Raw genomic sequence first — 25,911 nt, 5'->3', positions numbered from 1 at the left:
GAACCGTGGCTCACTTTCAGATAACACTAACACAACGTGTTGTATGTGAGAATCCGTCGTGGGAAACGCAGTTTGATTATTTGTTCACACAGAAGGTGGTGCTCGGGGTGTAATTCAAGAACATTACAGTCGGTCGGTCCTACGTGCATTTTGAGCACACACACAAGCGGTAGAAGAATTACTCACATTTTTTACTTTTTACGTAATTAAAAGTATCAATGTAGGAATACTCTCTAAGACAGTGGTTCTCAACCTGTGGGTCGGGACCCCCATGGGGGTCCCCAAATTATTTTGGGGGGGGGGTCCCCAGATTACCTTAATGTGTAACATTGTTTTTTCACTCAACAGTAAACAAACCAACACACAGTTTAAGTGCATAGAGGGTATCTGCAGGTTTTTAAAGTGTCAATTTAAGGACATTTGAATACCTCTAAAACGACAAATTAAACATTGGCCAAAATGTCGAATATTAGAGGCAGAAATTTTGAAAATAGACGATCTACATGCTCACAACGCCTCGCAACTGTAGATCGGCTATTTTCACAATAGAACTGTGTTAAACAAAATGTGATGCCTCAACTCTTAGTGCTCGTCGGGGTGGGGGGGTCCCCAGTTAAAATATGATTATTTTGGGGGTCGCGGCCTGAAAAGGTTGAGAACCACTGCTCTAAGACATAAAAGTCCGGTATTCAAAATGTACTTGAGTAAAAGTACAAACGTTTTCAAATGAATAAGTACAAACGTTTTCAAATGAATAAAAATCCTTTGAACATACAGTAGTAAGGGTACAATATTTGTCTCTGAGATGTACTGTAGTGGAGTAGAAGTAAAAGTATTGGAAATGTTAACTACTCCAGTAAAATAAAAAATAAAATTAAAATTGTACTTTAACCCAGTTAGACCTGGAACAGATAATTACTTTAACCATTATTTAACTATTGAAAAATAGCAGATCTACAGGCTCACAGCGAGCGCTGTGAGCCTGTAGAACTGCTATTTTTGAAAAATCTTGAACATTTGTCTTTTTTTTTTTTACACGATTCTTTAAATGTCTTCTAAATCCTTCTAAGGTTTTTGAAAAACGCATGTTTCCATGTCAGTGGTCCTCACTCGGTGCCGCGCTGTGAGCTTGTATATCTGCTATTTTTCAATAGCTAAAGCATTGAATAATTCTAGGCCTAAATAGGTACAGTAAAGCAGTGGTTCTCAACCTTTTCAAGCCGCGACCCCCAAAATAATAATATTTTAACTGGGGACCCCCCCCACCCTGACGAGCACTAAGAGTTGAGGCATTACATTTTGTATAACACGGTTCTATTGTGAAAATAGCAGATCTACATGCTCACGACGAGGCATTGTGAGCATGTAGATCGGCTATTTTCACTCTTAACTCATACAGTGCCTATCCCGAACTAGTTCGGGATAATTTGGGCCGTATTAACGTCCTTAGTGCCTATCCCGAACTAGTTCGGGATATCAATTTTTTTTTTTTTTTGTAAAAAAAGAAAAAAAAGAATTTTGAAGTTACTTTTTTTTTTGAACCCCACTATATTCTGTTTAGACGGCCCGCGAGAGCGTCGCACCGCCGATATTTACCATCCACTCCAATGCAATCCAGGATCTTTAGAGCTCATTTTCTCTGTTCCAAGCATATCCATGAGGTGTGCAAGGTTTAATCATGGCTAAATCGCCGAAAATAGGTCTTCTAAAATGCTTGGTAGCCAATAGCTAACTTCAAGCTAACTTCATCCTGTTCCTGTAAATGAACAGAGGAAAGTGTTCTGGTGCATCATGGCTGCGCAGGGCTTGTGCATGTAACAGTGTATCTTTATGATGAATTCTTTGGCCACTGGGCGCCCTCTAGTGGTGAAAGCTGGCACTGATAGGGTTAATAATTGACAATTTGGTAAATGTTTAATTTGTCATTTTAGTGGTATTAAAAAGTCCTTAACTCTTATACTGCCATATTTATTATTTATTTATTTGTGCTGGTGCCATCAAAAAGTAGCTTACCTTTGCGATGTTATAGAAAATGATCTATGGATTATTAGCCAAACTGATGGCAGGGGGAAGCCTTATGCAATGAATGAATGTGAAATGGCCCTCCCCACTTTCCGTCGTTCAGAGCGTAGAATTGCATTTTCTAGATCAGGTCCACAGAAAACAGCCAGGAAGTGAATTGACCATCCATTGATGTTTACGTGTGGTGGAAACTTGAGAGCAGCCTTACGGGAGATGTTTTTACTGTACACACCCGCGCGACCCCTCATCAGCCTACAGTGATCAAACAAGGTAAAAGAACGAACGTTCGTATTGGCGGCGCGATGCTGTCAGAATTGGGACGATAGATACCTTCTACAGTATACACTTTATGTTGGTTTGTTTACTGTCGAGTGAGAAAACAACATTGCACATTGAGTTAATCATCTGGGGACCCCCCAAAATAATTTGGGGACCCCCCTGGTCCCGACCCACAGGTTGAGAACCACTGCAGTACAGTATGAACGTAGCTGCTTTCCAGCGCTGAGCACAGCAGGCTGCTGTGAGGTGGTCTCCACTCCATACCTGTGTTCTTAGTATCCTGAGCTGCACTATACCCTCGTTCTCCTCCTCTCTCATTCGCTCTGTGGTGAGCTGCAACCGGCCAATCAGATTGATCTTTCCCCTTTTCTGCACCTTGGAGTTCTTTCTGTGAACAGAGAGAAAAATAAGATAAGAAGGGGAAAAAAAAAAGAGATTGCATGTGATTTATGTGAAGCGATTTATCCCCATTACATTTAAACCCGTTGTCAGAAAAGCATCTCGAAACAGCCGGATAGAAAAGTCCCGATGCACTCCCTCGAGCGCTTTCCCCCCGTGTAATGTGAACATTCATCTTACCAAATGTACTTTCTAACAGCCCTCCCCGTCTGTCATTTAGCTACTGGAGACATGGTAGGCACTCCTGAAATTGCCATTTTGTACGTATTGTTGTATCTACCGCAAGCTCAGCTCAAAACTAAAATGTGCCCCATTTCTCTTTCCACTGACAGGGACCTATAATGCAAGGTTGTGGGAGGTGCAGAGACAGGGGTGTCGCACCAGACTCTGGGCCCCGGGTACAAGGATTCACTGTGGGGCCCCTGTGCTTTAACTATTGAAAAATAGCAGATATACAAGCTCACAGCGCGGCACCGAGTGCCGCGCTGCGAGCTTGTAGATCTGCTATTTTTGAAAAATCATGAAAATCTTTGAATATTTCAAATCCTTCTAAGGTTTTTTTTGAAAAATCTATGTTTCGATGTTAGTGGAGCTCAAACCTTTTCATGTGAAGGACCCCCAAAATGATATTTATTTGGCCCACGGACCCCCATCTCAAAATATTTAGTTCCAGGGACCACCCAGAAGCAAAATTTGAGTTACAAATGTTCGCTTAAAAAATACATATATTCAAAGATTTGCACACATTTTCACGACTTTTCAAAAATAGCAGATCTACAAGCTCGCAGTGCGGCACTCGGTGCCGCGCTGTGAGCTTGTATATCTGCTATTTTTCAATAGCCTAAGTATAAAATAATTAAGGCCCCTCCACCACCTTGGGCCCTAGTAACTCAGTCCCACTTTCCTACCCCTTGTGACGCCCCTGTGCAGAGAGATGCTGTTATGTGGCTGGCTGGAAGAGACGGATCCATTTACACGTACAGTACGAGAGGTTGCAGCTACAATGCGCCACAGACAACGCATGTCAATCGCTAGACTAAACCTTTAATAGGATGTCAATGCCTGTCTTCAATGCTTAAAATGGCTCATTTCAACTACAAGAGCCAAGTGAACCGTGGCAATGCCGCAAAAACATATTTTCACAGGTTCTGGATTTGTTCCCAGGACACAGAACTTGTACTTTCAAATGCTTTATAAATGGCAGATCTGCAAGTTCAGCTTGTGGATCAGCCATTTTAGCTTTTTTAAGGTTTATCTTTTATGTTTTTATTAAGTACCTCCCTGGTTCTGTTTATAATACAATAACTTCAAAAAATCATCACAGAAATCCACAGGTTATACAAAGTTTCAGATTACGGATTGGGATGGGGTTGGATGGGGTTATGGGTTACCCTTTTTTATAGTCGAAAAGAGACATAAGTTGCATTTCTATCCAATCATCCAAGACACATTTTAACCCATTTAGAACGGGTACACATTATTGTGTATCATTATTATGCTTTAACTATTGAAAAATAGCAGATATACAAGCTCACAGCGCGCGCTGCAAACTTGTAGATCTGCTATTTTTGAAAAATCGTGAACATTAGAATTTTGACCCGATTCTATAAGTGTCTTTTGAATCCTTCTAAGGTTTTTTTTTTGTTTCTATGTCTTTTCACTTAACTGGAGCTCAGTTAGTCTGTTCTTGAGAGACTACTATGTCAGTGGTTCTCAAACCTTTTCATGTGAAGGACCCCCCAAAATGATATTTATTTGGCCACGGACCCCCATTCAACATATTTAGTTCCAGGGACCACCCAGAAGCAAAATTTGAGCTACAAACGTTCGCTTTGAAAATACATATGTGTCCCAATTTGGCTGGGAGCCAGTCATTGGATTTTTATTCATTTTCATTTTTTCATTTCATTTGAAAGCTGGGGATCATAGCTACAAAATGATATATTGGTTGTGGAGATTGACCCAACAGTTTTGAAGATATGGCTTATAGAATGATGCCATGCTGAAATACTACTTTTGAGATATTCAAGTTTTAAATAAATGTCTAACCTGCAAATGACCTGACGATCTCTCACATTAATTAAAACAAGTCTTATTTACATGCAGAGTTAAGCTCTGGCGTTTAAGTGAAATGTAGCCTGAAATTTATGAAATGCTTTAGTGGCTTTATCACATTTTAGTGAAAAAAAAAAAAAAAAGTATTTTCAGTCCCTGTCTAAAGCTGTACTTTCCGAGATGACTGGCTCTCAGTGAGATTGGGACACATATATTCAAAGATTTGCACACATTTTTACGACTTTTCCAAAAAATAGCAGATCTACAAGCTCGCAGCGCGGCACTCGGTGCCGCGCTGTGAGCTTGTATATCTGCCATTTTTCACTGGTTAAAGCATTCAATAATTCTAGGCCTATGGCAGATGTAAAAGGGGGCTGACAAAGAGGACCCCCCACATTTCTCACATTAGAGAGAACTCCTGGTTGACGTAGAATAGTGTTCCTTCTGCGAAGTCTTTGGGTGAACCCACCACCGGGTCGTAGGATAGCACCTGCCGCTTTAGTTTAGGGAACGCCACCAACGACTGGAGGGGAGAGAGAGAGAGAGAAAGAATGAATGAGAGTAGGGCTGTCACAATTATTACATAATCGTCTAATCGCGATTATTTTACTTAATCGCGATTATTTTTCATAATCGTCATAATCGTTTCCATGTTAAAAAATAGGGTTAGGGTTAGTAACGCGTTGTGAGCTTGTAGATCGGCTATTTCCACTATCAATGTTATTTTTTTAAGTAGTACCTGTAAGTTGTCAAATATGTCAGTAATTTCTTTGTGTATTTAGGTTATGTGTCATATCTGTCATGTGCAACTTCAAAGCCTAAAAGCCAAACAGAAATGTAATTATCAACGACAAAAAACACAATTTAATCGTTAATCGCAATTATTTGAGTGACAATTAATCGTCATGTAAAATGTCACATCGTGACAGCCCTAAATGAGAGATCAGAGGAACGTGATATGCCAGTTTAAATCAAATCATCTAATTCAGGGGTCTTCAACGTGTTCAGGCCAAGGACCCCTTAGTTGAGACAGAGATGAAGCAGGGACCCCCCCCACAACCTTTTCATAGATTCCATATAGTTTCATCGTTTGACAGCACAATCAGCATCGTGTTTTCAGTTTTTAACCACTTGAGCCGTCATTACCTAATAAACTTGACCTTTTACTCTGTACTTAAGTCTGCTCTTCTTCCCCTCTACACCAAACCTCTTTGCTGAAAATAGCCGATCTACAAGCTCACAACGTCGACTTTTAGACATCTGCTACTTTTGCGTGATGCTGTCGTATGATCAAGTAGGCCATTCGTTTACAAAAAGAGGTTTCAAAAAGAGGTTTCTGCCCGACAGCAACAATATACAGTACAGTATTTTCTGGACTATAAGGCGCACCTGACTATAAGGCGCACTGTCAATGAATGGTCTATTTTCAAACTGTTTTCATATATAAGGCGCACCTGACTATAAGGCGCACATAATAGACGCTATCGTTGCGTTATGCATCCAACAGATGGAGCTGTGCTAAAGGGAATGTCAATGTCAATGAATGATCCATATATAAGGCGCACTGGACTATAAGGCGCACTGTAGTTTTTTGAGAAAATTAAAGGCTTTTAAGTGCGCCTTATAGTCCGGAAAATACGGTACTAGAAGTTTGTGGCCCGAGTTCAGGCCGCTGTGCGGCCTTCACCGCCATGTTGCGGCAGTGTGGTGTGTGTAATGGCCAAATATGGGTAATGCTTTTTTTGAGAAAAAAAAAGTTTTTTTGAGAAAAAAAAAGTTTTTTGAAAAAAAAGTTTTTTTTGAGAAAAAAAAAGTTTTTTGAAAAAAAAAAAAGTTTTTTGAAAAAAAAAAGTTTTTGAAAAAAAAAAATAGATGCTTGATGAACCTGCTTAAAGAGTCAGCCTAGCTCAGTGGCATTGTGGTTAGAGCAGTGTTTCTGCATGGGCACACTTTTCATGTCCCAAGAATCCATGTGCACACCAACATAATACGGGGGTGTAAATATCGTCGCTGTCGGGAAGAAACCTTGTATCTCCAAGTTTCAAATTTGTACATTTCTTCAAAGTAAAGCCCTGCTTCATCATACAAGGCTGTCGCACAACAGTAGTGAAAACAGCAGATCTGCAAGCACACAACGCCTCGCGGTGCGAGGCGTTGTGTGCTTGCAGATCGGCTGTTTTCGCTAGTTTAAATCATTTTTAAAATGATAAATACAATACTGGCTTTCAAGCAGTTTCAAGGGGAACACTTGACCCTTCTCAGGGGCACACCAAAGGTCCCCAGGCACAGTGGTTGAGAAACACTGCACTAGTGGACATGCTAGTGTCATCATGACGTCCAGGGGGTGTACTTGTACATCAAGCCGCCTCACGCTACAGAAACAGGAGATAGGCTCCTGCCCTATGGGCCTCAGGCTTACTACTACTACTACTACTAGTTATGATCCTTGTATACTCCGTCGTTTGGCACTGTCCCAAGGCAACGATAGCTGATTTACAAGCGTTTTCAGGCCTTACCCAGAGTGTGCGTCGCAGCTCGGCATCAGGAAGCTCAGTGGCCAACTTGAGGTTCTCAAAACTGATCCTTTCCCTCGGCCGCTGGTTCCAGGCAAACAGCACGGCCAGCTGGAACGTGGTGACCTCCAGGTCATACTGACCCACCTCGTTCTTAAAGGTTATCTGGGGATGCATAGAGAGAGACAGAGAGGTGACCGATGTGGTGGGATACGGTCAACCGGAATCATTCAGAATCATTCAAAGAGTTCTCTTTAACCCATTTAGGCCTAGAATTATTGAATGCTTTAACCAGTGAAAAATAGCAGATATACAAGCTCACAGCGCGGCACCGAGTGCCGCGCTGTGAGCTTGTAGATCTGCTATTTTTGAAAAAGTCGTGAAAATGTGTGCAAATCTTTGAAAATATGTATTTTCAAAGCGAACGTTTGTTAACTCAAATTTTGCTTCTGGGGGGTCCCTGGAACTAAATATTTTGAGATGGGGGTCCGTGGCCAAATACATATCATTTTGGGGGTCCTTCACATGAAAAGGTTTGAGAACCACTGACACAGTTGTCTCTCAAGAACAGACTAACTGAGCTCCAGTTAAGTGAAAAGGATCTTTTCTTTGACAATGGCCAAGCCAGATTGCTGACATGGAAACACAGGTTTTTCAAAAGAACCTTAGAAGGATTCAAAAGACACTTATAGAATCGGGTCAAAATTGAAATTTTCAGGATTTAAAAAAAATAGCAGATCTACAAGCTCACAGCGCGGCACCGAGTGCCGCGCAGTGAGCTTGTATATCTGCTATTTTTTTATATTTAAAGCATAAAATATTGCATAATAATAATGTGTTCAGGCCTAAAAGGGGTTCATTAACCACATGAATCCCAGGGCACAGTACCTACTGAATGTGAAACATTCAGTGACAATAGCAGATCTACAAGCTCACAATGCATTACAACGTGACACATTGTGAGCTTGTAGATCGGGTATTTTCCCACGAGTATTCGTTAATTACCGAGCATGAACATGCATCGTCTCCAGTGACATTTCACTGAATGATCCTGTGTCCCACACGAGTTATAGGAGCAAAGAAAAAAGAAATACCCTTGAACTCATCATGCAATTATATAGGTGCACTCTTCAACTTGTAAACCGATCGATCACAACAATGTAAATGCCTGCTGAACGCGTCACTTGAACCAAGACCATAGGACTATAGGCCTACTGAATATGAGATTTAAAGAGATGTACAACACACAATAGCTGTTTCCTACTGCAGTAATTCTGAATGGCTCATTAAGAGTGCATGGTGATATTTTTGAACAGCTGGTAAAGGTGGACCAGGGCCATTATGATTGCACCCACAGACAATCAAGCGATGAGTGAGTCCTAATTTTACAGCCTTTAAAGCAGGGGTCTGGGACCCCTAGCGGGTCCTCAGAGTTACTACAGGGGGTCCTCCAAATCTTTGTGTGATAGGAACTTGTTTTAGGAACTTGTTTTTTTCCCCCCTTTCTTATATTAACCACTTGAACCCTAGCGTCCATATTCTGAGAACTTTAGCCAAAAATGGCAGAGCTACAATCTCACAACGCCTCGCGCTGCGAGGCATTGTGAGCTTGTAGATCGGCTATGTTCGGCAGAGAGGGGGGGAAAGAGCAGATTAAGTACAGTGAAAGGTGAAGTTTATTAAGTAATTGACAGATCAAGTGGTTAAATATCTGAAAACACAAATTAACATGAATCCAAAATACACTGTTGAACAATGAAACAATGAGACTATATCTATGAAAAGGTTGTGGGGGTCCCTGCTTCATTTCTCTCTCAACTAAGGGGTCCTTGGCCTGAAAACATTGAGCATTCAGCATTCAACATTCAGCTTTTTTTCATAGCCCGCAAGCGCCCACAGCCCGCACGGAACGTAACCCGCCCGCGCCGCAGAACAATCTACAAATCGACGAATCCGCCCGCCCCGCAACCCGCATTTAAAAAAAGATGGTATATCATCTCCACAATAGCTCATCTTTATATACGGCTCTTCTAAGTAAGTACCCAAAGTCGCTTTACAGAAAGGTCTACAGTAGCACAATATTGTCATAGGCTAAATAAACAAACGTGTTGTTCAAATTCTGGGTTTAGCCTATTTGACAGCATAAAGAAGACATTCATTCAAAGATGTTCATTCTCTCTAAATCGCGAGGGCATCGTCGGGGTAAGAATGGCGTTTTAGGTTTTATGTCAATCATATTTATACAGCGCCTCGCACTTCAAACAGACAGCAAAAGACAGACAATATTAAATCCTGTTGGTTATTGATTAATCACCAGATTGGAGAGATGGGAGCGACTCGAGGTGAGCGTGGTTCATTCAGAAATCCGTCTCACTAGCGAAAGTTGTTTCAAATCGTATCCGTTGACTGGCTGGTTATATAACTTGACTGACACAAAGTATTTATAAACAGACTTGTGTGGATGACAGAGACATTTAAGTGAAATCCTGATCAGCGACACGCGCTGAATTGTTTGTGCATTCTCCTCTGCTCATGTTGTGTGTCTGACTGGCTGCTATGTGCGCAACAGCGCAAGGCAGGCGAAGATGTTGGCGAAAGTGGTTCGCGGCCCCAGCAGGAGCGGAATTGGGACGGTCCTCGCACCAAGGAGCGCTCCAAGCCTCTCTGGCGCATTTTAAAACTCGCTTGCTCATAGGGATGGGTATCGTTCACCTTTGAATCGATACGATACCTTTTTCGATTTATTTAAGTTTAACTGCTCTGCCGCTGCTGCGGTAGAGCAGAGGCGATGATGATCACACAGTGTGGCGGAGAGGAGAGTATAGACGTTGGATAATCATCATAATAATAAACATTATAGGCTATTGTCGGCTATTTTCCACAGTAACGAGTGTAGCCTACTAAAGCAGTCATTAAACTCTCAGTATCCCAACTGTTACAGATGCGACCGGCCAGGGGTGTGTTCAAGAGTATCGAAACGAGGTATCGTTCGTTTTTACGTGAACCGATACCCGATAGTATCGACATCATGCAATCGATACCATTAAAAGTATTGCAGACGATACCCATCCCTACTCGCTTATGCTCGTATTCAAAACGTTGTATTCTTATTCTTATAGGCCTACTCTTATTAAGAATAAAAGGCAAATAAGAGCAGGTGATTATTCTTATTTATTTTTTGCACATGAGAGTGGTGATAACCTGCTCGCCCGCCGCCCGCCAATTGAGTCTCAAACCTTGACCCGCCCGCCAATGGCGGGTGGGGGCACCGGGTCGCCCCGTGCATCACTAGTGTATGTACAGTATGTGCATTTAAGACTCACAATGCCATTGGACATGAGGTGGTGCCAGTGGAGCTTTCTGCCACTATGATTCTTCTTGTAGAAGTCCTCTACTTCTGGTATCAGATCCTCCAGTTCTGTGGGCAGAGAAACAAACACCTTCTCGCTGCTCCTCGACCACGCGCCAGCATTCAGAATTTTAATGTTGGCAGAGTCCGCTGCGAGGGAACATGAAAAGAAAGGCATACAGTTGACATAATAAACCATCCTATAGCTTGAAATGTACAGGATATTAGTTGCATTATACTCGTATAACATGGCTGGAAATGGAAGGTTTTTCGTTATCTCCACCAGGCCGGGAAGGGGAGATTATGTTACGTTATGTTTTGTACGTCTCGTGGGGGAAATTCAGGTCTAAGCTTCACCCAGTTGATGGATGGATGGCGTGGGGGGGGAACAATAGTGGTAAGTGTCTTACTCAGGGACACTTCGACACATAGACCAGGGCCGGGAGGCGACCTGGCGACCTTGAACCAGTGGCCTTGCCATTACCGCTCCTAATGTGAGCTTGTATGACACTGTCATGTGTACTATCCAGTTCAAATCTGCCACAGAGCCAATCAAACAACGGTATGGGAAAATGAACTGGAACAGGAAACGGGTATTATAATAAATCTAATTTATATAGCCCTTTTCTTAGTACCCAAAGTCGCTTATGCCTCTTTCTGTAAAACTGCGACTGCAGTTCTGCACTGAGTGTACACAGAAGTGCATAATATACCAACTCTTACCTGGTAATGCTAGCTTGTTATGTTTGTGCATTTCTTTAAAAGACTGGTTGAGGTCCTCCGACACCTTGATATCTTGGAACATTCTGGCCAGCTTGTTGACATAGTCAGCTGGCATTCCTACTTCCTGTTGAAGCACACGACAGTACAGTCAACCGAATATTCGTTGTTGTCGGGTGGAAACCTTGTGTGTCCAAAACCGTTTGTTTTGTATTTATCGTTTTAAAAATGAGTTAACCCATTTAGGCCTAACCTATAGTTAGGCCTAAATCAGAAATTAGCCTACAAAAACAAATATGTTGCTACATACTGTACATGTACTGTAAGCCCCTCCCATACACTAAACTGTGTACCCGGCCTGAATGGGTTAAACTAGTGAAAACAGCCGATCTACAAGCACACAACACCTCACACCGCGAGGCGTTGTGTGCTTGTAGATCTGCTGTTTTCACTACTTTTGTGCAACAGCCTTGTATGATGAAAAACAAATGCAATTCATTATGAAGCAGGGCTTTGCAAATTACAAATTTGAAACGACAGTGACGTATTGCATGTGTTGTACTCTCTCTCTCATACACACACACACTCCTTACCCTGAGCCACTCCACCATATTCTCTTCTATTTCACTATCTGCTGAGATGTCTAGGATGAGGCGGCGTGTCAGATGTGCTTTGTGGTAACGCATGAACACATCTTTGTTCTGGACATACTTCAGCACTAATAGCTGTAAAAGAGTACATACAAAAACATATTATGGCATATACTCACAGGCAGCAGTCCTTGGGGAGAAAATCTCACAGGAATACCATGACAACAACATTTCACAGAAATAAATTGGCTGTTAAGCAACCACAAAACTAACTGCCAGCTACTACAAACCAGCATAAGAAAAATAATAAGCTCATGATATGATTTGGTAAAAAAGAACCTTTAATATCTGGAAACATCTTTAAAAATCTCTAACAAGCTCCACAACCTCACATCCCCTGGATCGTGATAATTGGCTAGATGAAAGAACATTTAAAAATATATATTTATCATAGAATTAAAAGTATGTCGGTTACAATCAAAACCTCCACCGGCTGGCTGTCTGTCTGTCTGTCCGTCACACATCATGTCACACTTTTGCCCTACTCATATCTCCGCCAACGTTGCCCCTATCCATGCCAAACTTTGCACACACACTCCTTGGCTGCAAAACCACAACCTCCACCCCTCCTTTCTCACATGGCCCTCTTCTAGTGCCACCATGAGTGCAAAACTCATTTTTGGACACTGCTCCTCCAAATGTTGCCCAAAAATCACGCAAAGCGGTACATTGTATGTCTAGACTCATGTCATCAACACGCACTGTCCCATCTAGCGCCACCATCAGGCAGATTTTTGCAAAACACATTTTTGGACACTGCTCCTACAGATTTTGGCCTAAAATCACGCAAAGCGGTACACCGTATCTCTAAAGCCATGTCATCAACATCGATCTGTCCCATTTCCCATATTCCCTCCTGAATGGCTACCATTGCCTTCTAAAGTTTGTGTATGCGACCTGACGGTCGCTTATCTCCCGATTTAGGGAGTCTTACTGGTCATAGAAAGTATGTCTAGCCCAGACGGCTATAGCTATATATATATATATATATATATATATATATATATATATTTTTTTTTTTTTTTTATGGTAGATCTACAGTTGGAGCTGATTATCTGGGTTTGTGTGTTGATGCACAGTTGTGAATGCATGCTGTCATATCCTGCTAGAATATTTCCATCTGCACAAATACTGTAATTCATACAGACTGGCTCTCAACCTTGCTCCCCCTGGGGGCAAAGCCTAGAAATGTCCCTGGATACCTCTAAATGTGCATGCTCTATGAACAAGATTTCCAAAGCTCTCCCCCCGCCCATTAATGTGTGGACACAAAGTCCTTTATAACCGTAGCGCTAAGTCTGTACTCTGTACTGCTGCCGTTCTTCTCTGTGTGGCGGGGGTGTGAGTGTGTGTACTGTAGCCCCGTAGCTACTGTATGTCCACCCACCGAATGGGACTGTAACCGTGACAACAGAGCAGATCCCATAGCTGGCAGTGATCGTAACTGTGACAACAGAGGCGTACATTAGGGCATTCACCAAATATTCGAATATCAAAGTCACTATTCGACGTTGTTCACCGAAGTCGAATATTCGTTTTTATTTTTTTTGTCTTTAAAAAAATATATATATTTCTTCATGGTTTATAAAGCTTGGCTAGATAGGAAGTCATAAGAACCCTGACAAGCACTTGGAATTGTGGGTATTACATTTAATGTGACTCGGTTCCGCAGATAAATATTGTGAAAATAATATTTTACAGTTTGACCAGTTTGGCCAGTCCTGTCGAATATTCGACTATTCGAATACTTTGAGGTCGAATAATTCGAATACTAATTAGAATTACTATTCGTGAATACCCTACCGTAGACTCACATGTACAGCAACGTGTACAGCAACGACAAAAGCAGAATTCACGAATTCGCTAATAGAGCTTAAATTTGGGGAAAGTGGAAAAATGTGCTTGTCACCGTCTCCGTGCCAATGGTCAGTGCCTGTGTGCTAGTTCAGATCAATTGCTCAACCCACTGAGGAGAAAAGTGCGGATCAGACCGAGGATCCTCAAATTGACAGATCCATATTCCATACAAGCTCAGACATACCACTTCTTTGAGCTTGGCCTCTATCTCTTCGGAGGTGAGTTTCTTGCTGAGCGGCGTTTTCCTCAGCAGCATGTCACAGTAGTTGGCGAGCAGCTCCGGACACTTTGACTCTGGCTGGGTTTTCAGGCCCACGCTGTGAAACACAGCAGGGGAGGGGACGGAAATGTCAAAATGGCCTTTATGCAACACGCCACTCTTCAGCGAATGGAACGAAGGTATGCAACATTGTGCAAGGAGCAATTTCTCACCCTTTCTGTTTCATGGGAAGTTCTAATTTAAATATGGTGGCGTCGTTCACAACGGCTTTATATGACTGCAAGGCAGATAAGAAGTAAGAACATGGTCATTGCAGATCATTAGACAACAACTGCACACATTTATCATAATCCTGTTCAAGAGATGCAAACAAAAGTAATATAATCTGTTTAAGAGAATCTGTTAAATGCCTAAATCAGCTATTCCCAGCCTGTGGGGCATGTTGGTGGTGTGCCCCCAGACAATTGTCAAAATATATTATTGAATGTAACATTAATAAATATATTTAATCTTGAAACATTAGTTTTCTTGTGATACCGATAAATAATGAACTTAACCCATTTAGGCCTAGGATTATTGAATGCTTAAACTATTGAAAAATAGCAGATATACAAGCTCACAGCGTGCTGCGAGCTTGTAGATCTGCTATTTTTGAAAAGTTGTGAAAATGTGTGAAAATCTTTGAATATATGTCTTTTTTAAGCAAACGTTTGTAACTAAAATGTTGCTTCTGGGGGGTCACTGGAACTAAAAATGTTGAGATGGTGGTCCGTTTGAGAACCACTGACATAGTAGTCTCTCAAGAACAGACTAACTGAGCTCCAGTTAAGTGACTTATCTTTGACGATGGCTGGCCAGATTGCTGACATAGAAACGCAGGTTTTTCAAAAAAATCTTAGAAGGATTCAAAAGACACTTATAGAATCGGGTCAAAATTCAAATTTTCACGATTTTTCTATAGTTAAAGCATAAAATATGATACACAATAATGTGTACCCGTTCTGAATGGGTTTAAAATAGACATCTGAAAATGCTATAAAAATGCACAGCCAAATGGCTGCAGTGTTAAGTGGTGGTGGGCCGTGGATTGCTTTTCGAGTGGGGCCCTGATCCAGAGAAGGTTGGGAACCACGGACCTAAATCATAAAATTGTACAGGAATGTGTCCTGGTCAGATCACAGATCCGTGTGATACGGTTTCTTGTCGTGCTCACTTTGTCTCTGGCTGTTAGGAAGCGTGGGTCGTCCTGAAAGGCCTCTTTCACCAGTCGACTGAATCGGTTGAATAACGTGAGCAGCTGTTCCACATATTTCTCGGAATCCTGTTGAAGAGACAAAACTCAAGTATTATAACTCAGGGGTCTTCAAACAGGGCGTCCGGGACCCCTATGGGGTCCCCCCAGAGTTACTACAGGGGGGGGGGTCCTCCAAATCTTTGAGTAATAGAAACTTTTTTTTCTCCTTTTTTATATTAACCACTTGAACCCTAGCATCCATATTATGAGAACTTAAGCCAAAAATAGCTTACAACACCTCGCAGTGCGAGGCGTTGTGAGCTTGTAGATCGTCTATTTTTGGCAAAGAGCTTTGGTGTAGAGGGGAAAAAGAGCATACTAAGTACAGAGTGAAAGGTCAAGTTTATTAAGTATTGACGGTTCAAGTGGTTAAATATCTGAAAACACAAATTGACATGAATCCAAAATACACTGATGATTGTGCTGTCAAACGATGAAACTATATGGAATCTATGAACAGGTTGTGGGGGTCCCTGCTTCATCTCTCTCTCAACTAAGGGGTCCTTGGCCTGAAAACATTGAAGACTCCCGTTATAATCAGCGAGTAGTTTTTTTTTTCTTTTTCAGATATTCATGTCAGCTGGTAGGCTTGTAAACAAACAAATTCCGTAATCCAGGAATCCTTCTGGATTACGGAAGTTGGTCGTTTACTAGGCTAGTCGCAGCTGGGGCTGCGACAAACAGAATAGTTTTTTAATAATAGATTCATCTGACGATTATGTTTTGGTCATTTGATTAATCTACTGTCATTGGTTCTGAAACTCTTTTATACCACGACCCCACATTATTAGGAAAACCTTTGAGAAGAAGACTGAGGAGTCCTCTTCACTTTCTTTTACCGTTTCTTGATGCCAATGCTATTTTATAATGTGGAACAAAGTTCAATTTCAATTAAAGCAATTAAAATGTTCTGTCAATTTATGTACCAATAAGGCTATTAATTACAGGTAACCGGTTTCACCTCTTACATCAACATGTTGTAGGTAAAAAGTACAGATCATGGATCAGGACATTTTCTTGAAACTTTTATATTTTTATTTTTATTTCATACTCTAGATACATTCAGTGAATTATTTCAAAGCTTTTTGGTTAGAATTTAGAATTTCTATGGCATACAGCTCATGAATATCAAAAGTCCATATTTCAAAATATTACAATATTACACGAGACCACTCAAAACAAGGATTTATAATAGAGAAATGTCAACCTTCTGAAGTCAGAGTTGCTTGAAGTTCAGTGGGAAGTTTTCCGCAGTCAGTTTTTATTTGGGGTTCTATGGCATCTGCATTCTGCAATGCTTTTTTACACATTTCTTTTTTTTTTAGATGGATCTGTACTAGGGGATTAACCCATTTAGGCCTAGAATTAGAAGGATTCAAAAGACACTTATAGAATCGGGTCAAAATTCTAATGTTCACGACTTTTCAAAAATAGCAGATCTACGAGCTCGCAACGCGGCACTCGGTGCCGCGCTGTGAGCTTGTATATCTGCTATTTTTCAATAGTTAAAGCATAAAATAATGATACACAAAATGTGTACCCGTTCTAAATGGGTTAACGAAAAAGTGTTGACCGAGTCGACTTCAAGTCAACTCCCACCAGAGAAAGTCGAAAGTCGAATACTTTGAATTTTTTTCTATCATTATTTTCACAATTTCTGCCTCTATTTTGTCATTTTAGAGGTATTAAAAAGTCCTTAAATTGGCACTTTAGAAATGTGAAGATACCCTCTAGTCTATATACTTAAACTTTATGTTGGTTTGTTTACAGTTGAGTGAGAAAACAATGTTGCACATTAAGTTAATCATCTGGAGACCCCCCCAAATAATCGGGAGGGTCGTGTCTGATGTGATATGACATCATCAAACGATAAAGTCGACTTCAAATCAACTTTTTACTGAGTCGAGTCGACTTGCAAAAATCAGTCGTTAATGCCCTAATCTGTACACTGGAGGCACTTACTGAGGTGATGGTCTCTGCCGAGGCCACCATGTCAGCCAGGCCAGCGCTCATGATGTGATCCTCCAGGTCCTTCAGCATGGGTTCTATGCCACTGGGCACCTTGTCCATCAGCGAGAACATCAGGTGCAACTCTGCAGGAGGAGCCATGACAATAATGACAGTACGTTTTAACTATATTGCACTTTACATTTAACCCATTCAGAACGGGTACACATTATTGAGAATCATTATTTTATGCTTTAACTATTGAAAAATAGCAGATATACAAGCTCACAGCGCGGCACCGAGTGCCGCGCTGCGAGCTCGTAGATCTGCGATTTAAAAAAAAATCGTGAATTAGAATTTTGACCCGATTCTATAAGTGTCTTTTGAATCCTTCTAAGATTTCTTGAAAAACCTATGTTTCTATGTCAGCAATCTGGCTAGCCATCGTCAAAGAAAAGGTCCTTTTCACTCTAACTGGAGCTCAGTTAGTCTGTTCTTGAGAGACTACCATGTCAGTGGTTCTCAAACCTTTTCATGTGAAGGACCCCCAAAATTATATTTATTTGGCTACGGACCCCCATCTCAAAATATTTAGTTCCAGGGACCCCCCAGAAGCAAAATTTGAGTTACAAACGTTTGCTTTGAAAATACATATATTCAAAGATTTGCACACATTTTCACGACTTTTTAAAAAAATAGCAGATCTACAAGCTCGCAGCGAGGCACTCGGTGCCGCGCTGCGAGCTTGTATATCTGCTATTTTTCACTGGTTAAAGCATTCAATAATTCTAGGCCTAGCGCTGGTCCAGAGCGTCTGACAGGCAGCTGACTAAAAGACTAGACCAGGATTTCTGTACCCCTACGGGGGCTCAACTTCAGTCATACATCCCTTCTTGCCAGAAGACTCATCCTCCTGTCATGGAAGCAACACTCTCAACCCAGCTTCACCAGATGGGTTAAGGAGACCATGTATTTTCTAACATTAGAGAAAATAAAATTCACTCTGAAAGGGTCACTTCGAACCGAGGTTTGATTTTTATTTATCTATTTTAATTTCTCCCCCTTTCCTTGTTTTTCTTTTCTTTTTTCTTTACTGTTTCTACTCACACATTTCTTAACTACCTTTTATATATATATATATAAATATATATATATATATATATATATAGTATAGATCTCATATTTTATAATTGCTATTATCATTACTGAGTGTTTAAAAAGGAAATAATAAACTATTGTTATGATACACTGTTATACAAGAACCTTTTTCAAACCTGTGTATACAATTGCATTACATGTCTTGTTACTTGTATGTGTTAACTTGGAACAATAAAAACTGTTAAAGATGGAAAAAAAGAAGAAAGAAAAAACTACTTCGCTAGAATCGCTACTCACCTAACCAAAGGTAGTTTTGCATTGTTGAAAGTCTATTCTCCACGGTGGGAAACCTCTCAGCACCCCACCCACTCTGTAAAATACATTATTTTTGTCATGAAATAAAACGCACCCACCTTGAGCCACCCGGCGGCCACCAAAGAACAAACCGGAAATTTGGCCGGAAATAAGCGACGGTCGAGTTGGATGCGTTTTATTTCATGACAAAGATTATGTATTTTACAGAGTGGGTGGGGTGCTGAAAGGTTTCCCACCGTGGAGAATAGACTTTCAACAACGCAAAACTACCTTTGGTTAGGTGAGTAGCGAAGTAGTTTAGTTTATTTTGACTGAAGTTGAGCCCTCGTAGGGGTAGAGAAATCCTGTCAGCCGCCTGTCCAGAGCGTCCTGGACCAGAGCTACATTTAATGCTAATCTCAAAATGCTACATACAATACAGGGTAGGGGTGGGCGATATGGTGATAAATATTGTTGAGACGATACAATGTCTCCACGATATGCCTTTTCAGAGATATCGTGAGAGCCTGCATTTTTGTCTAAATCAATAGTTCTCAAAATGTAAAATGTCAAGGTCTCCCCTTAACTCTGACAGTATCCAAATGAAACCAAATGGACCTGTAAGGGTTCATTTGTATACTGTCAGAGATACATACTTGTAAGGATCAATTTAGACCTCCCAAAAAGGAACCCAGAGAGTCCCTGGACCCCACATTGAGGACCACTGGTCTCTAAATGGTCAGCTACTCCTTTTTTCTTTTAGTTTTTGTTACCTTGTACTGTAGGTACTTGTACTGTTAAGCAACTTGAAAAATAACCATAAAAAGAACATGAAAAAGAATCGTGATAAGAACATAGTGTGATGCAGCTTAGGAAAATATTGTGATATTGTAATTTTCCATATCGCCCACCCCTAATTCAGGGTGAAAAAAAAAAAAAGAATTTGCAACAAACACCACTTTAAAAAAAGAAAAAGACAAAAAAAGGATACATTTTAAATCACATGAGCATAAGAATTAAGAACTAAAGCACTAACTAAGCAAATGCTTTGTTAAAAAGGAATGTCTTTAGTCCGCTCTTAACTCATTTAGTGCCACCCCTTTCACCACTAGAGGGCGCCCAGTGGCCAGAGAAAATCCCATAGAGATATGCTGTTATATGCAGAAGCCCTGCAGCCATGACTTGCCTGAACACTTTCCTTTGTGCATGACTGCATGTACAGGAAGAGGATGAAGTTAGCTTGAAGTTAGCTATTGGCTACCAAGCATTTTAGAAGCCTTATTTTCGTCAACTTAGCCATGATTAAACCTTGCACACCTCATGCATGGGAAAAAAACAGAGAAGAATGAGCTCTGAAAAATCCAATGCAATCCAGAGTGGATTTGTGCAGTTTGTTCACAGCTTTCAAACAAAAAAATCCGATTGGAAATCCGTTCAGGCATTCTTGAGATAATCGCCCTTATGTTTTACATGTAATGTAAACAAAAATGGCTGCCCTGTATGTTAGATGGGGTTGTATGGGGGTGGAACATGCAAAATCGCGATTGAAATCATGTTCACCAGATTTGATGGGGTCCAAAAAAAAAAAAAAAAAATTCAAAAAAATTTTTTTCAAAAAAAAAAAAAAAATTTTTTTTTTTTTTTTTTTTTTTTTTTTATATCCCGAACTTGTTCGGGATAGGCACCCTGTGATACGATCATATATCCCGAACTAATTCGGGATAGGCACTCAATGAGTTAAAAGCGCCAACAGACTGTGGAGCTCTCAGGTGGTCAGGGAGGGCGTTCCACAGTCCAGGGCCAGCCGGGCAGAAGGTCCGGTCGCCCATGGTGTGGAGCTCGGGCGACCGGGCCTTATGGCATTATGGGCACGCATGCTCTGCAAGCTAGAGTCAGGGACGTGCTGGCCATTGGGAAAAGCGGGACAACTCCCGAGCGGCTGGTTCATTCCCGGCCGGTCCAGGCCGGCCATTAGGAAAAAAATACAAATAAAATGTCAGCCTTCGTTCCATTTTGGGGACTGGGCGGCCAACAAAGTAAATCGTCACTGTCGGGCAGAAACCTTGTATCTCCAAGTTTCAAATTTGTAAATTCTTTTCGCAAAGCAAAGCCCTGCTTCATCATACAAGGCTGTCGCACAAAAGTAGTGAAAACAGCAGATCTACAAGCACACAATGCCTCGCACCGCGTTGTTTTGTATTTATCATTTCTTTAATGATAAATACAAAACAAACGGTTTTGGACATACAAGGTTTCCACCCGACAACGACAAAATATAACTCATGTAATTGACCCACTGGCTTGTCACAATCTTGTCATGATCTGAAATGGCAAATCCAATGAGGGCCTCTCCAACTCTTTTTCCCGGGCTGAATCAGGGGCCCAGCACGTCCCTGGCTAGAGTCCAGCACAAGGGAGACTCAACCCTAGTCTGATGGTTAAAAACTGTGTTTAGTAGAGGGCTGCATTATTTTATTAACCATTATTCAATCGATTAACATTTCAATTAATGTAATAATCGAGAAGCAGGTTTTTATATTATGTACTATGATTTATATTATATATACATCAATAAATCTATACGAAGAAATAAAAACTAGACTTTTTTTAATCGATTTGTCTGATTAACTACTTATTGCCTACATGTATTTTACGTATACTTCACCATAGAACGGTTCATATAGCCGAAGTTCACCATGCATTGCTTTATGGTGCAATGGGAGCTTGTAGAGCGGCTATTTTATGTATTTTTGAAGATTCTTGCTACTGAAAGTAAAAGAAATATATACATATTTTGTTCCCCCCCAAATCGATAATTGCACCCATAGTACAGCAGCATGATTCAAAGCACTTACAGTACGTAGATAGGAAGAATAGGCAAAGCCCCCAAAACGTATGAAAATATGAACACTATTGTGCCCTGCAACATATGAGAGCGAAACGGAATGATAAGTGGTATAAAGCCCCATCCACACCAATGATTCACAATGCAACACGACCATTCCAATACGTTGCAGAGAAATTCAGACAGCTGTCTGAATTGCCCTGTTGCAGGTCGGTTCAGTTTTGGGATTCTGTTGCAAGTTGCAACTTGTTGCATTGCGAATCATCGGTGTATGTACTGGGCTTTAGAGTACATTGAAGAATTTATTACAGACAAAAGTCTTCAATGACATCAGGACCAATGTTATCAGATATCCATGACAGAATAAGCCGAATAGCAAAAATGAATTGGACCACTTAAACCCTTATACTACACCCTTTTCCCTATACAACAAATCTATTTGCAGAAAATAGGCGATCTACAAGTTCACAAAGCGGCGCAACGTGATGTGAGCTTGTAGAGATCCCGTTTTTCCAGAATGTTCGCCTGTAATGACATGCCCAGAATATGGACACTGGGGTTCATGTGATTAATATGACATAATGGGGCCTGAGCTGATCCATTTGACAGAGGGAAAGGGGCCGTTTTAGAACGTCCCTTTGTCTATTTTCAGCCTCGCACTCTTAACAGCACAGACACTTCAGGGCAGGGACGTGCAGAGAATGTTAGAGAGGCTGACATTTCTAAAAGGGCCTTTTTCGTAGAAATATCGAAAATAGCCGACCTCCAAGCTCACAACACGTCGCGCTGCGACGCGTTGTGAGTTTGGAGGTCGGCTATTTTCGGTGTGTGATACCACACTGAACTATGTATAATCAAGTCAATACTGGAGATGTGGCGTAACGGCATGGATTTCTACACAGAGAGGAAAATTATTTCAACATAAGATGCTGCATTCAAGATCAGGAGAGTTTGGGACGAGGCAATTCTCTTGAGTGCTGCCTTCAGGTATGGCATGTTAAGAGGGGCATTTGCATTTCTTTCACCACAGTAGTGATGTGTCGTTCATGAGTGATTCGTTCATAAGATTCGAATCATTAGCATGACTCGTGAACGATTCGTTCAAATCCCTGAAATGGGTCGTTCACACTTTCGTTCACACCCCCGCCCCTCCCCCTAAAAGCCCCGGCCAGCAGACAGGACGCAAGGGCGGGCTGTACTCGCGACGTAATAAAAACGCTCCCGCGATTGAGTTTTTCACGGGACGATCGCACTATGAACGAATCATTTGAACGAATCTTTTGAACGGATCATTACCATGAACGTGAACGAAATGATCCGATCACTGAAATGAACGGGATTGCCCATCACTACACCACAGTAAAAACTGCATTCGTGGTCTGGAAAGGTCACTTTTTACAGACGGATGAAAGGGCAGGGCCTCAAGCCCCCTTTGATGTCTATGTGTGCACGTGCCTGCTTCAGGGCTATAGACATGGTGACATTATTGTGGACAGACAGACACTATGGTTAGAACTACAGCTCCACAACACAGTGATGAGTGGTTATTACAGCTTCTACCACTTTTTCGAGTCACGTGTTCAAATACTGGATTCTGATTGGCTAAATTCCGGAGGTTATGACAGAACAACTGCCGCAAAGTTGTGTGAGGACTTGTCCGAGATCAATGCGCCTCAGTGTACATCCGGGGACTTCAGGAGGTAGTCGGAACACCTTTCCCCCAACCAACAAATGACCGTGGCAACGGTCCTATGTTTACTAACGTGCATGCTATAGTCGCCGATTTATTTGGATCCAATGCAATCCGCCAACTTTAAAGCCCCTTTTCTCTGAACCTATGCCTTTCTGAAAGCGAACAGCCTCTATTTACGGCCGGAACGGTACTTCTAACTGACGTTAGCTTAGCTGTAAGCTAGACGCATGGATTAGTATGGAGTTGGCGCCATCTGTTGGTGAGTAGAAGATGTTGTTGGTGGAACTATCTGCTGTCTCGCGGAAGTTTTATAGGCAATAATGATTGTAACTTAAGATCCTTGCAAGTTACAACTATGTGTTTTCTTTCATGTATAAGGGAAAAAGTGGTAGAAAAGCTATTTACCACTCGGGGTCGGACATTATGCTCTGATAATGTCCTGTGTGAGGGTGTTATCGGACTCGGCTTCGCCTCGTCCGATCACCCCCTCACACAGGACATTATCAGAGCATAATGTCCTCTCACTCGGGGTAAATTGCTTACCTAGACACCAAGCAGGACAGAGAGAGGACAAGGGTATATTCTACAGGCGTTTAGGTGCAGGCAGGGGCGTCACACGGGGGGGAGGGGGGAGTGGGACTGAGTCACTAGGGCCCAAGGTGGAGGGGCCTTCATTATTTTATACTTTAGCTATTGAAAAATAGCAGATATATATAAGCTCACAGGGTGCGAGCTTGTAGATCTGCTATTTTTTTAAAGTCATGAAAATCTTTGCAAATCTTTGAATAGATGTATTTTTTAAGCGAACATTTTGTAACTCAAATTTTGCTTCTTGGGGGGTCCCTGGAACAAAATATTTTGAGATGGGGGGGGGGGGGGGGGGGGGGTCCGTGGCCAAATACATATCGTGTTGGGGGTCCTTCACATGAAAAGATTTGAGCACCACTGACATAGAAACATAGGTTTAAAAAAAAAAAAAAAAAAACTTAGAAGGATTTTAAATATTCAAAGACTTGCACAAATGTTCTTACCTGACTTTCGCCAGATGGTGGCAGCATTGCATATATAACGCTCTGCTTTACCATCTGGGCTTGCTCGGCCAGAGTTGATAACACTCGTAAAGTCCCGGGCCGGACCAATCAGCGGCAGCTATGGGCGGGCTCTGAGCGGCTCTGAGCCAATAGAGTCTGATTGCAGACCACGTGGAAACCCAGGAGGCGGATTCTGGGTGCAACGTCATGCAGACAGGCCAATATGAGTGGTTGGAGTTGGCACTCCCAGACTGTGATAGAAACGGCCACATCCAATCACCTGCTACAGAAATTCAAAAAATGGCCCGCCCCTTACATCGAGTCTGGCCGAGAGAGCCCAGATGTAAGGCAGAGCGTTACGCACTGCTGCAACTATCTGGCGAAAGTCAGGTTACAAATGTTCACGATTTTTCAAAAAATAGCAGATCTACCGCAGCCCAGCACTCGGTGCCGCACTGTGAGCTTGTATATCTGCTATTTTTCAATAGTTAAAGCACCAAATAATGCGTAATAAATGCGTTCCCAGTCTAAATGGGTGAATCCAGAATTTGGTGCGACACCCCTGGGTGCAGGGGGTGGGGGTGGGGGTGGGGGTTGGAGCGGGCCATTTTCCTGGTGCAAACCTGAGCTGGCTGAGCCTTTGGCGGGGGCACTCCTGCCGTACTCACTCTCTGTCTCATTTCGTCTGATCATGCCTGGACACTCGGCCAAGATGGTCTCCTTGAACGACGTCACCAGAGCGTTGACGCAACACTCCATTAGCTGAAGAAAGAAGAGGGGCAAAGACAAACACGGCACAGGAAACATGCCGAATGCGTTTTACTGGAAAGCTGAATATCGTTGCCGTCGGGCAGATGCCTTGTGTCACCGTACTTTTCCCATAAATTAATGCCCTACTTAAATGAGGACTTTGCCACTTTTCAACCAATCTTTATATAATAGGTCCTCACTAATGTTCATAATAAAATAGCACAATTTTTTTCTACTCGGTCCAAGTCTCTTAGGAGAGCTGTGGGAAGTTCAGAAATCCATCGTCTTGTGACATCATCATTTTACAACAAAGAAAATGTATCAATATTTTTGAAAAAATATTTAGATTTTTATTATCACGAGAACAATGGCTTCCACTTTAACGTTGCAACTTTTCAGGAGTAGAAAGTCTGCATTTTCTATTAGCTTGGATTCCCAATCGATGAAGTCACAAGACGATGGGTTTCTGACCTGCCCACAACCCTCCTCTGAGAAAAAAAAGAAAAAGCAATTTTTTAGTGAGGACCAATTATATGAAGATAGGTTGAAAAAGATAGGTCCTTTAAGCGCCATTCCCACTGGACACGAAAACTGCCTATAACCATTTCGCCTTAGAGTAACGAAGTTGTGACGTGACTCGCTCATCCCCCGGTTCCAATGAAGTAATTCTCTATGGAGAATAACATTGAGTCATCTTAAAATCGTCTCATATAAGCATTGCGGTCCAAAAATAAACAAACGGTCTTTGCGATATTGTCGGCGAGGTGGCTCTGTGTGGTTTATGATAGTCAGTCACTCATATTTGATACAGCCTGTTTCTAGTGAAAATGTAACTAATTCGGCAACAGTAACATTAGCGTTTTCTCACCATCAGTTGATTCTTCATATCCATATG

At 41.7% G+C, this 25,911-nt stretch overlaps 1 protein-coding gene across 1 annotated transcript in view; it reads right to left on the bottom strand.

Moving 5' to 3' along the window:
- LOC308304614 (cullin-5-like) overlaps positions 1-25,911 on the bottom strand; it is a gene marked incomplete at both ends in the record, with an annotated part of 45,986 nt that overhangs the window by 8,409 nt on the left and 11,666 nt on the right. Inside the window, 11 exons of the mRNA XM_080749240.1 lie at positions 2,566-2,689; positions 5,160-5,278; positions 7,272-7,433; positions 10,592-10,767; positions 11,341-11,464; positions 11,931-12,062; positions 14,029-14,161; positions 14,277-14,341; positions 15,278-15,385; positions 17,321-17,451; positions 24,890-25,028. Of these exons, the coding sequence (XP_080605366.1) occupies positions 2,566-2,689; positions 5,160-5,278; positions 7,272-7,433; positions 10,592-10,767; positions 11,341-11,464; positions 11,931-12,062; positions 14,029-14,161; positions 14,277-14,341; positions 15,278-15,385; positions 17,321-17,451; positions 24,890-25,028 (1,413 nt within the window). The remainder of the gene's footprint in view (positions 1-2,565; positions 2,690-5,159; positions 5,279-7,271; positions 7,434-10,591; positions 10,768-11,340; positions 11,465-11,930; positions 12,063-14,028; positions 14,162-14,276; positions 14,342-15,277; positions 15,386-17,320; positions 17,452-24,889; positions 25,029-25,911) is intronic.

Source organism: Nannobrachium achirus (genome assembly GCF_963921795.1).
Source record: "Nannobrachium achirus genome assembly, chromosome: 19".
Classification (NCBI taxonomy): domain Eukaryota; kingdom Metazoa; phylum Chordata; class Actinopteri; order Myctophiformes; family Myctophidae; genus Nannobrachium; species Nannobrachium achirus.
Note: the sequence above shows the minus strand (reverse complement) of the source record. Positions and strands in the feature narration are given on the sequence as shown.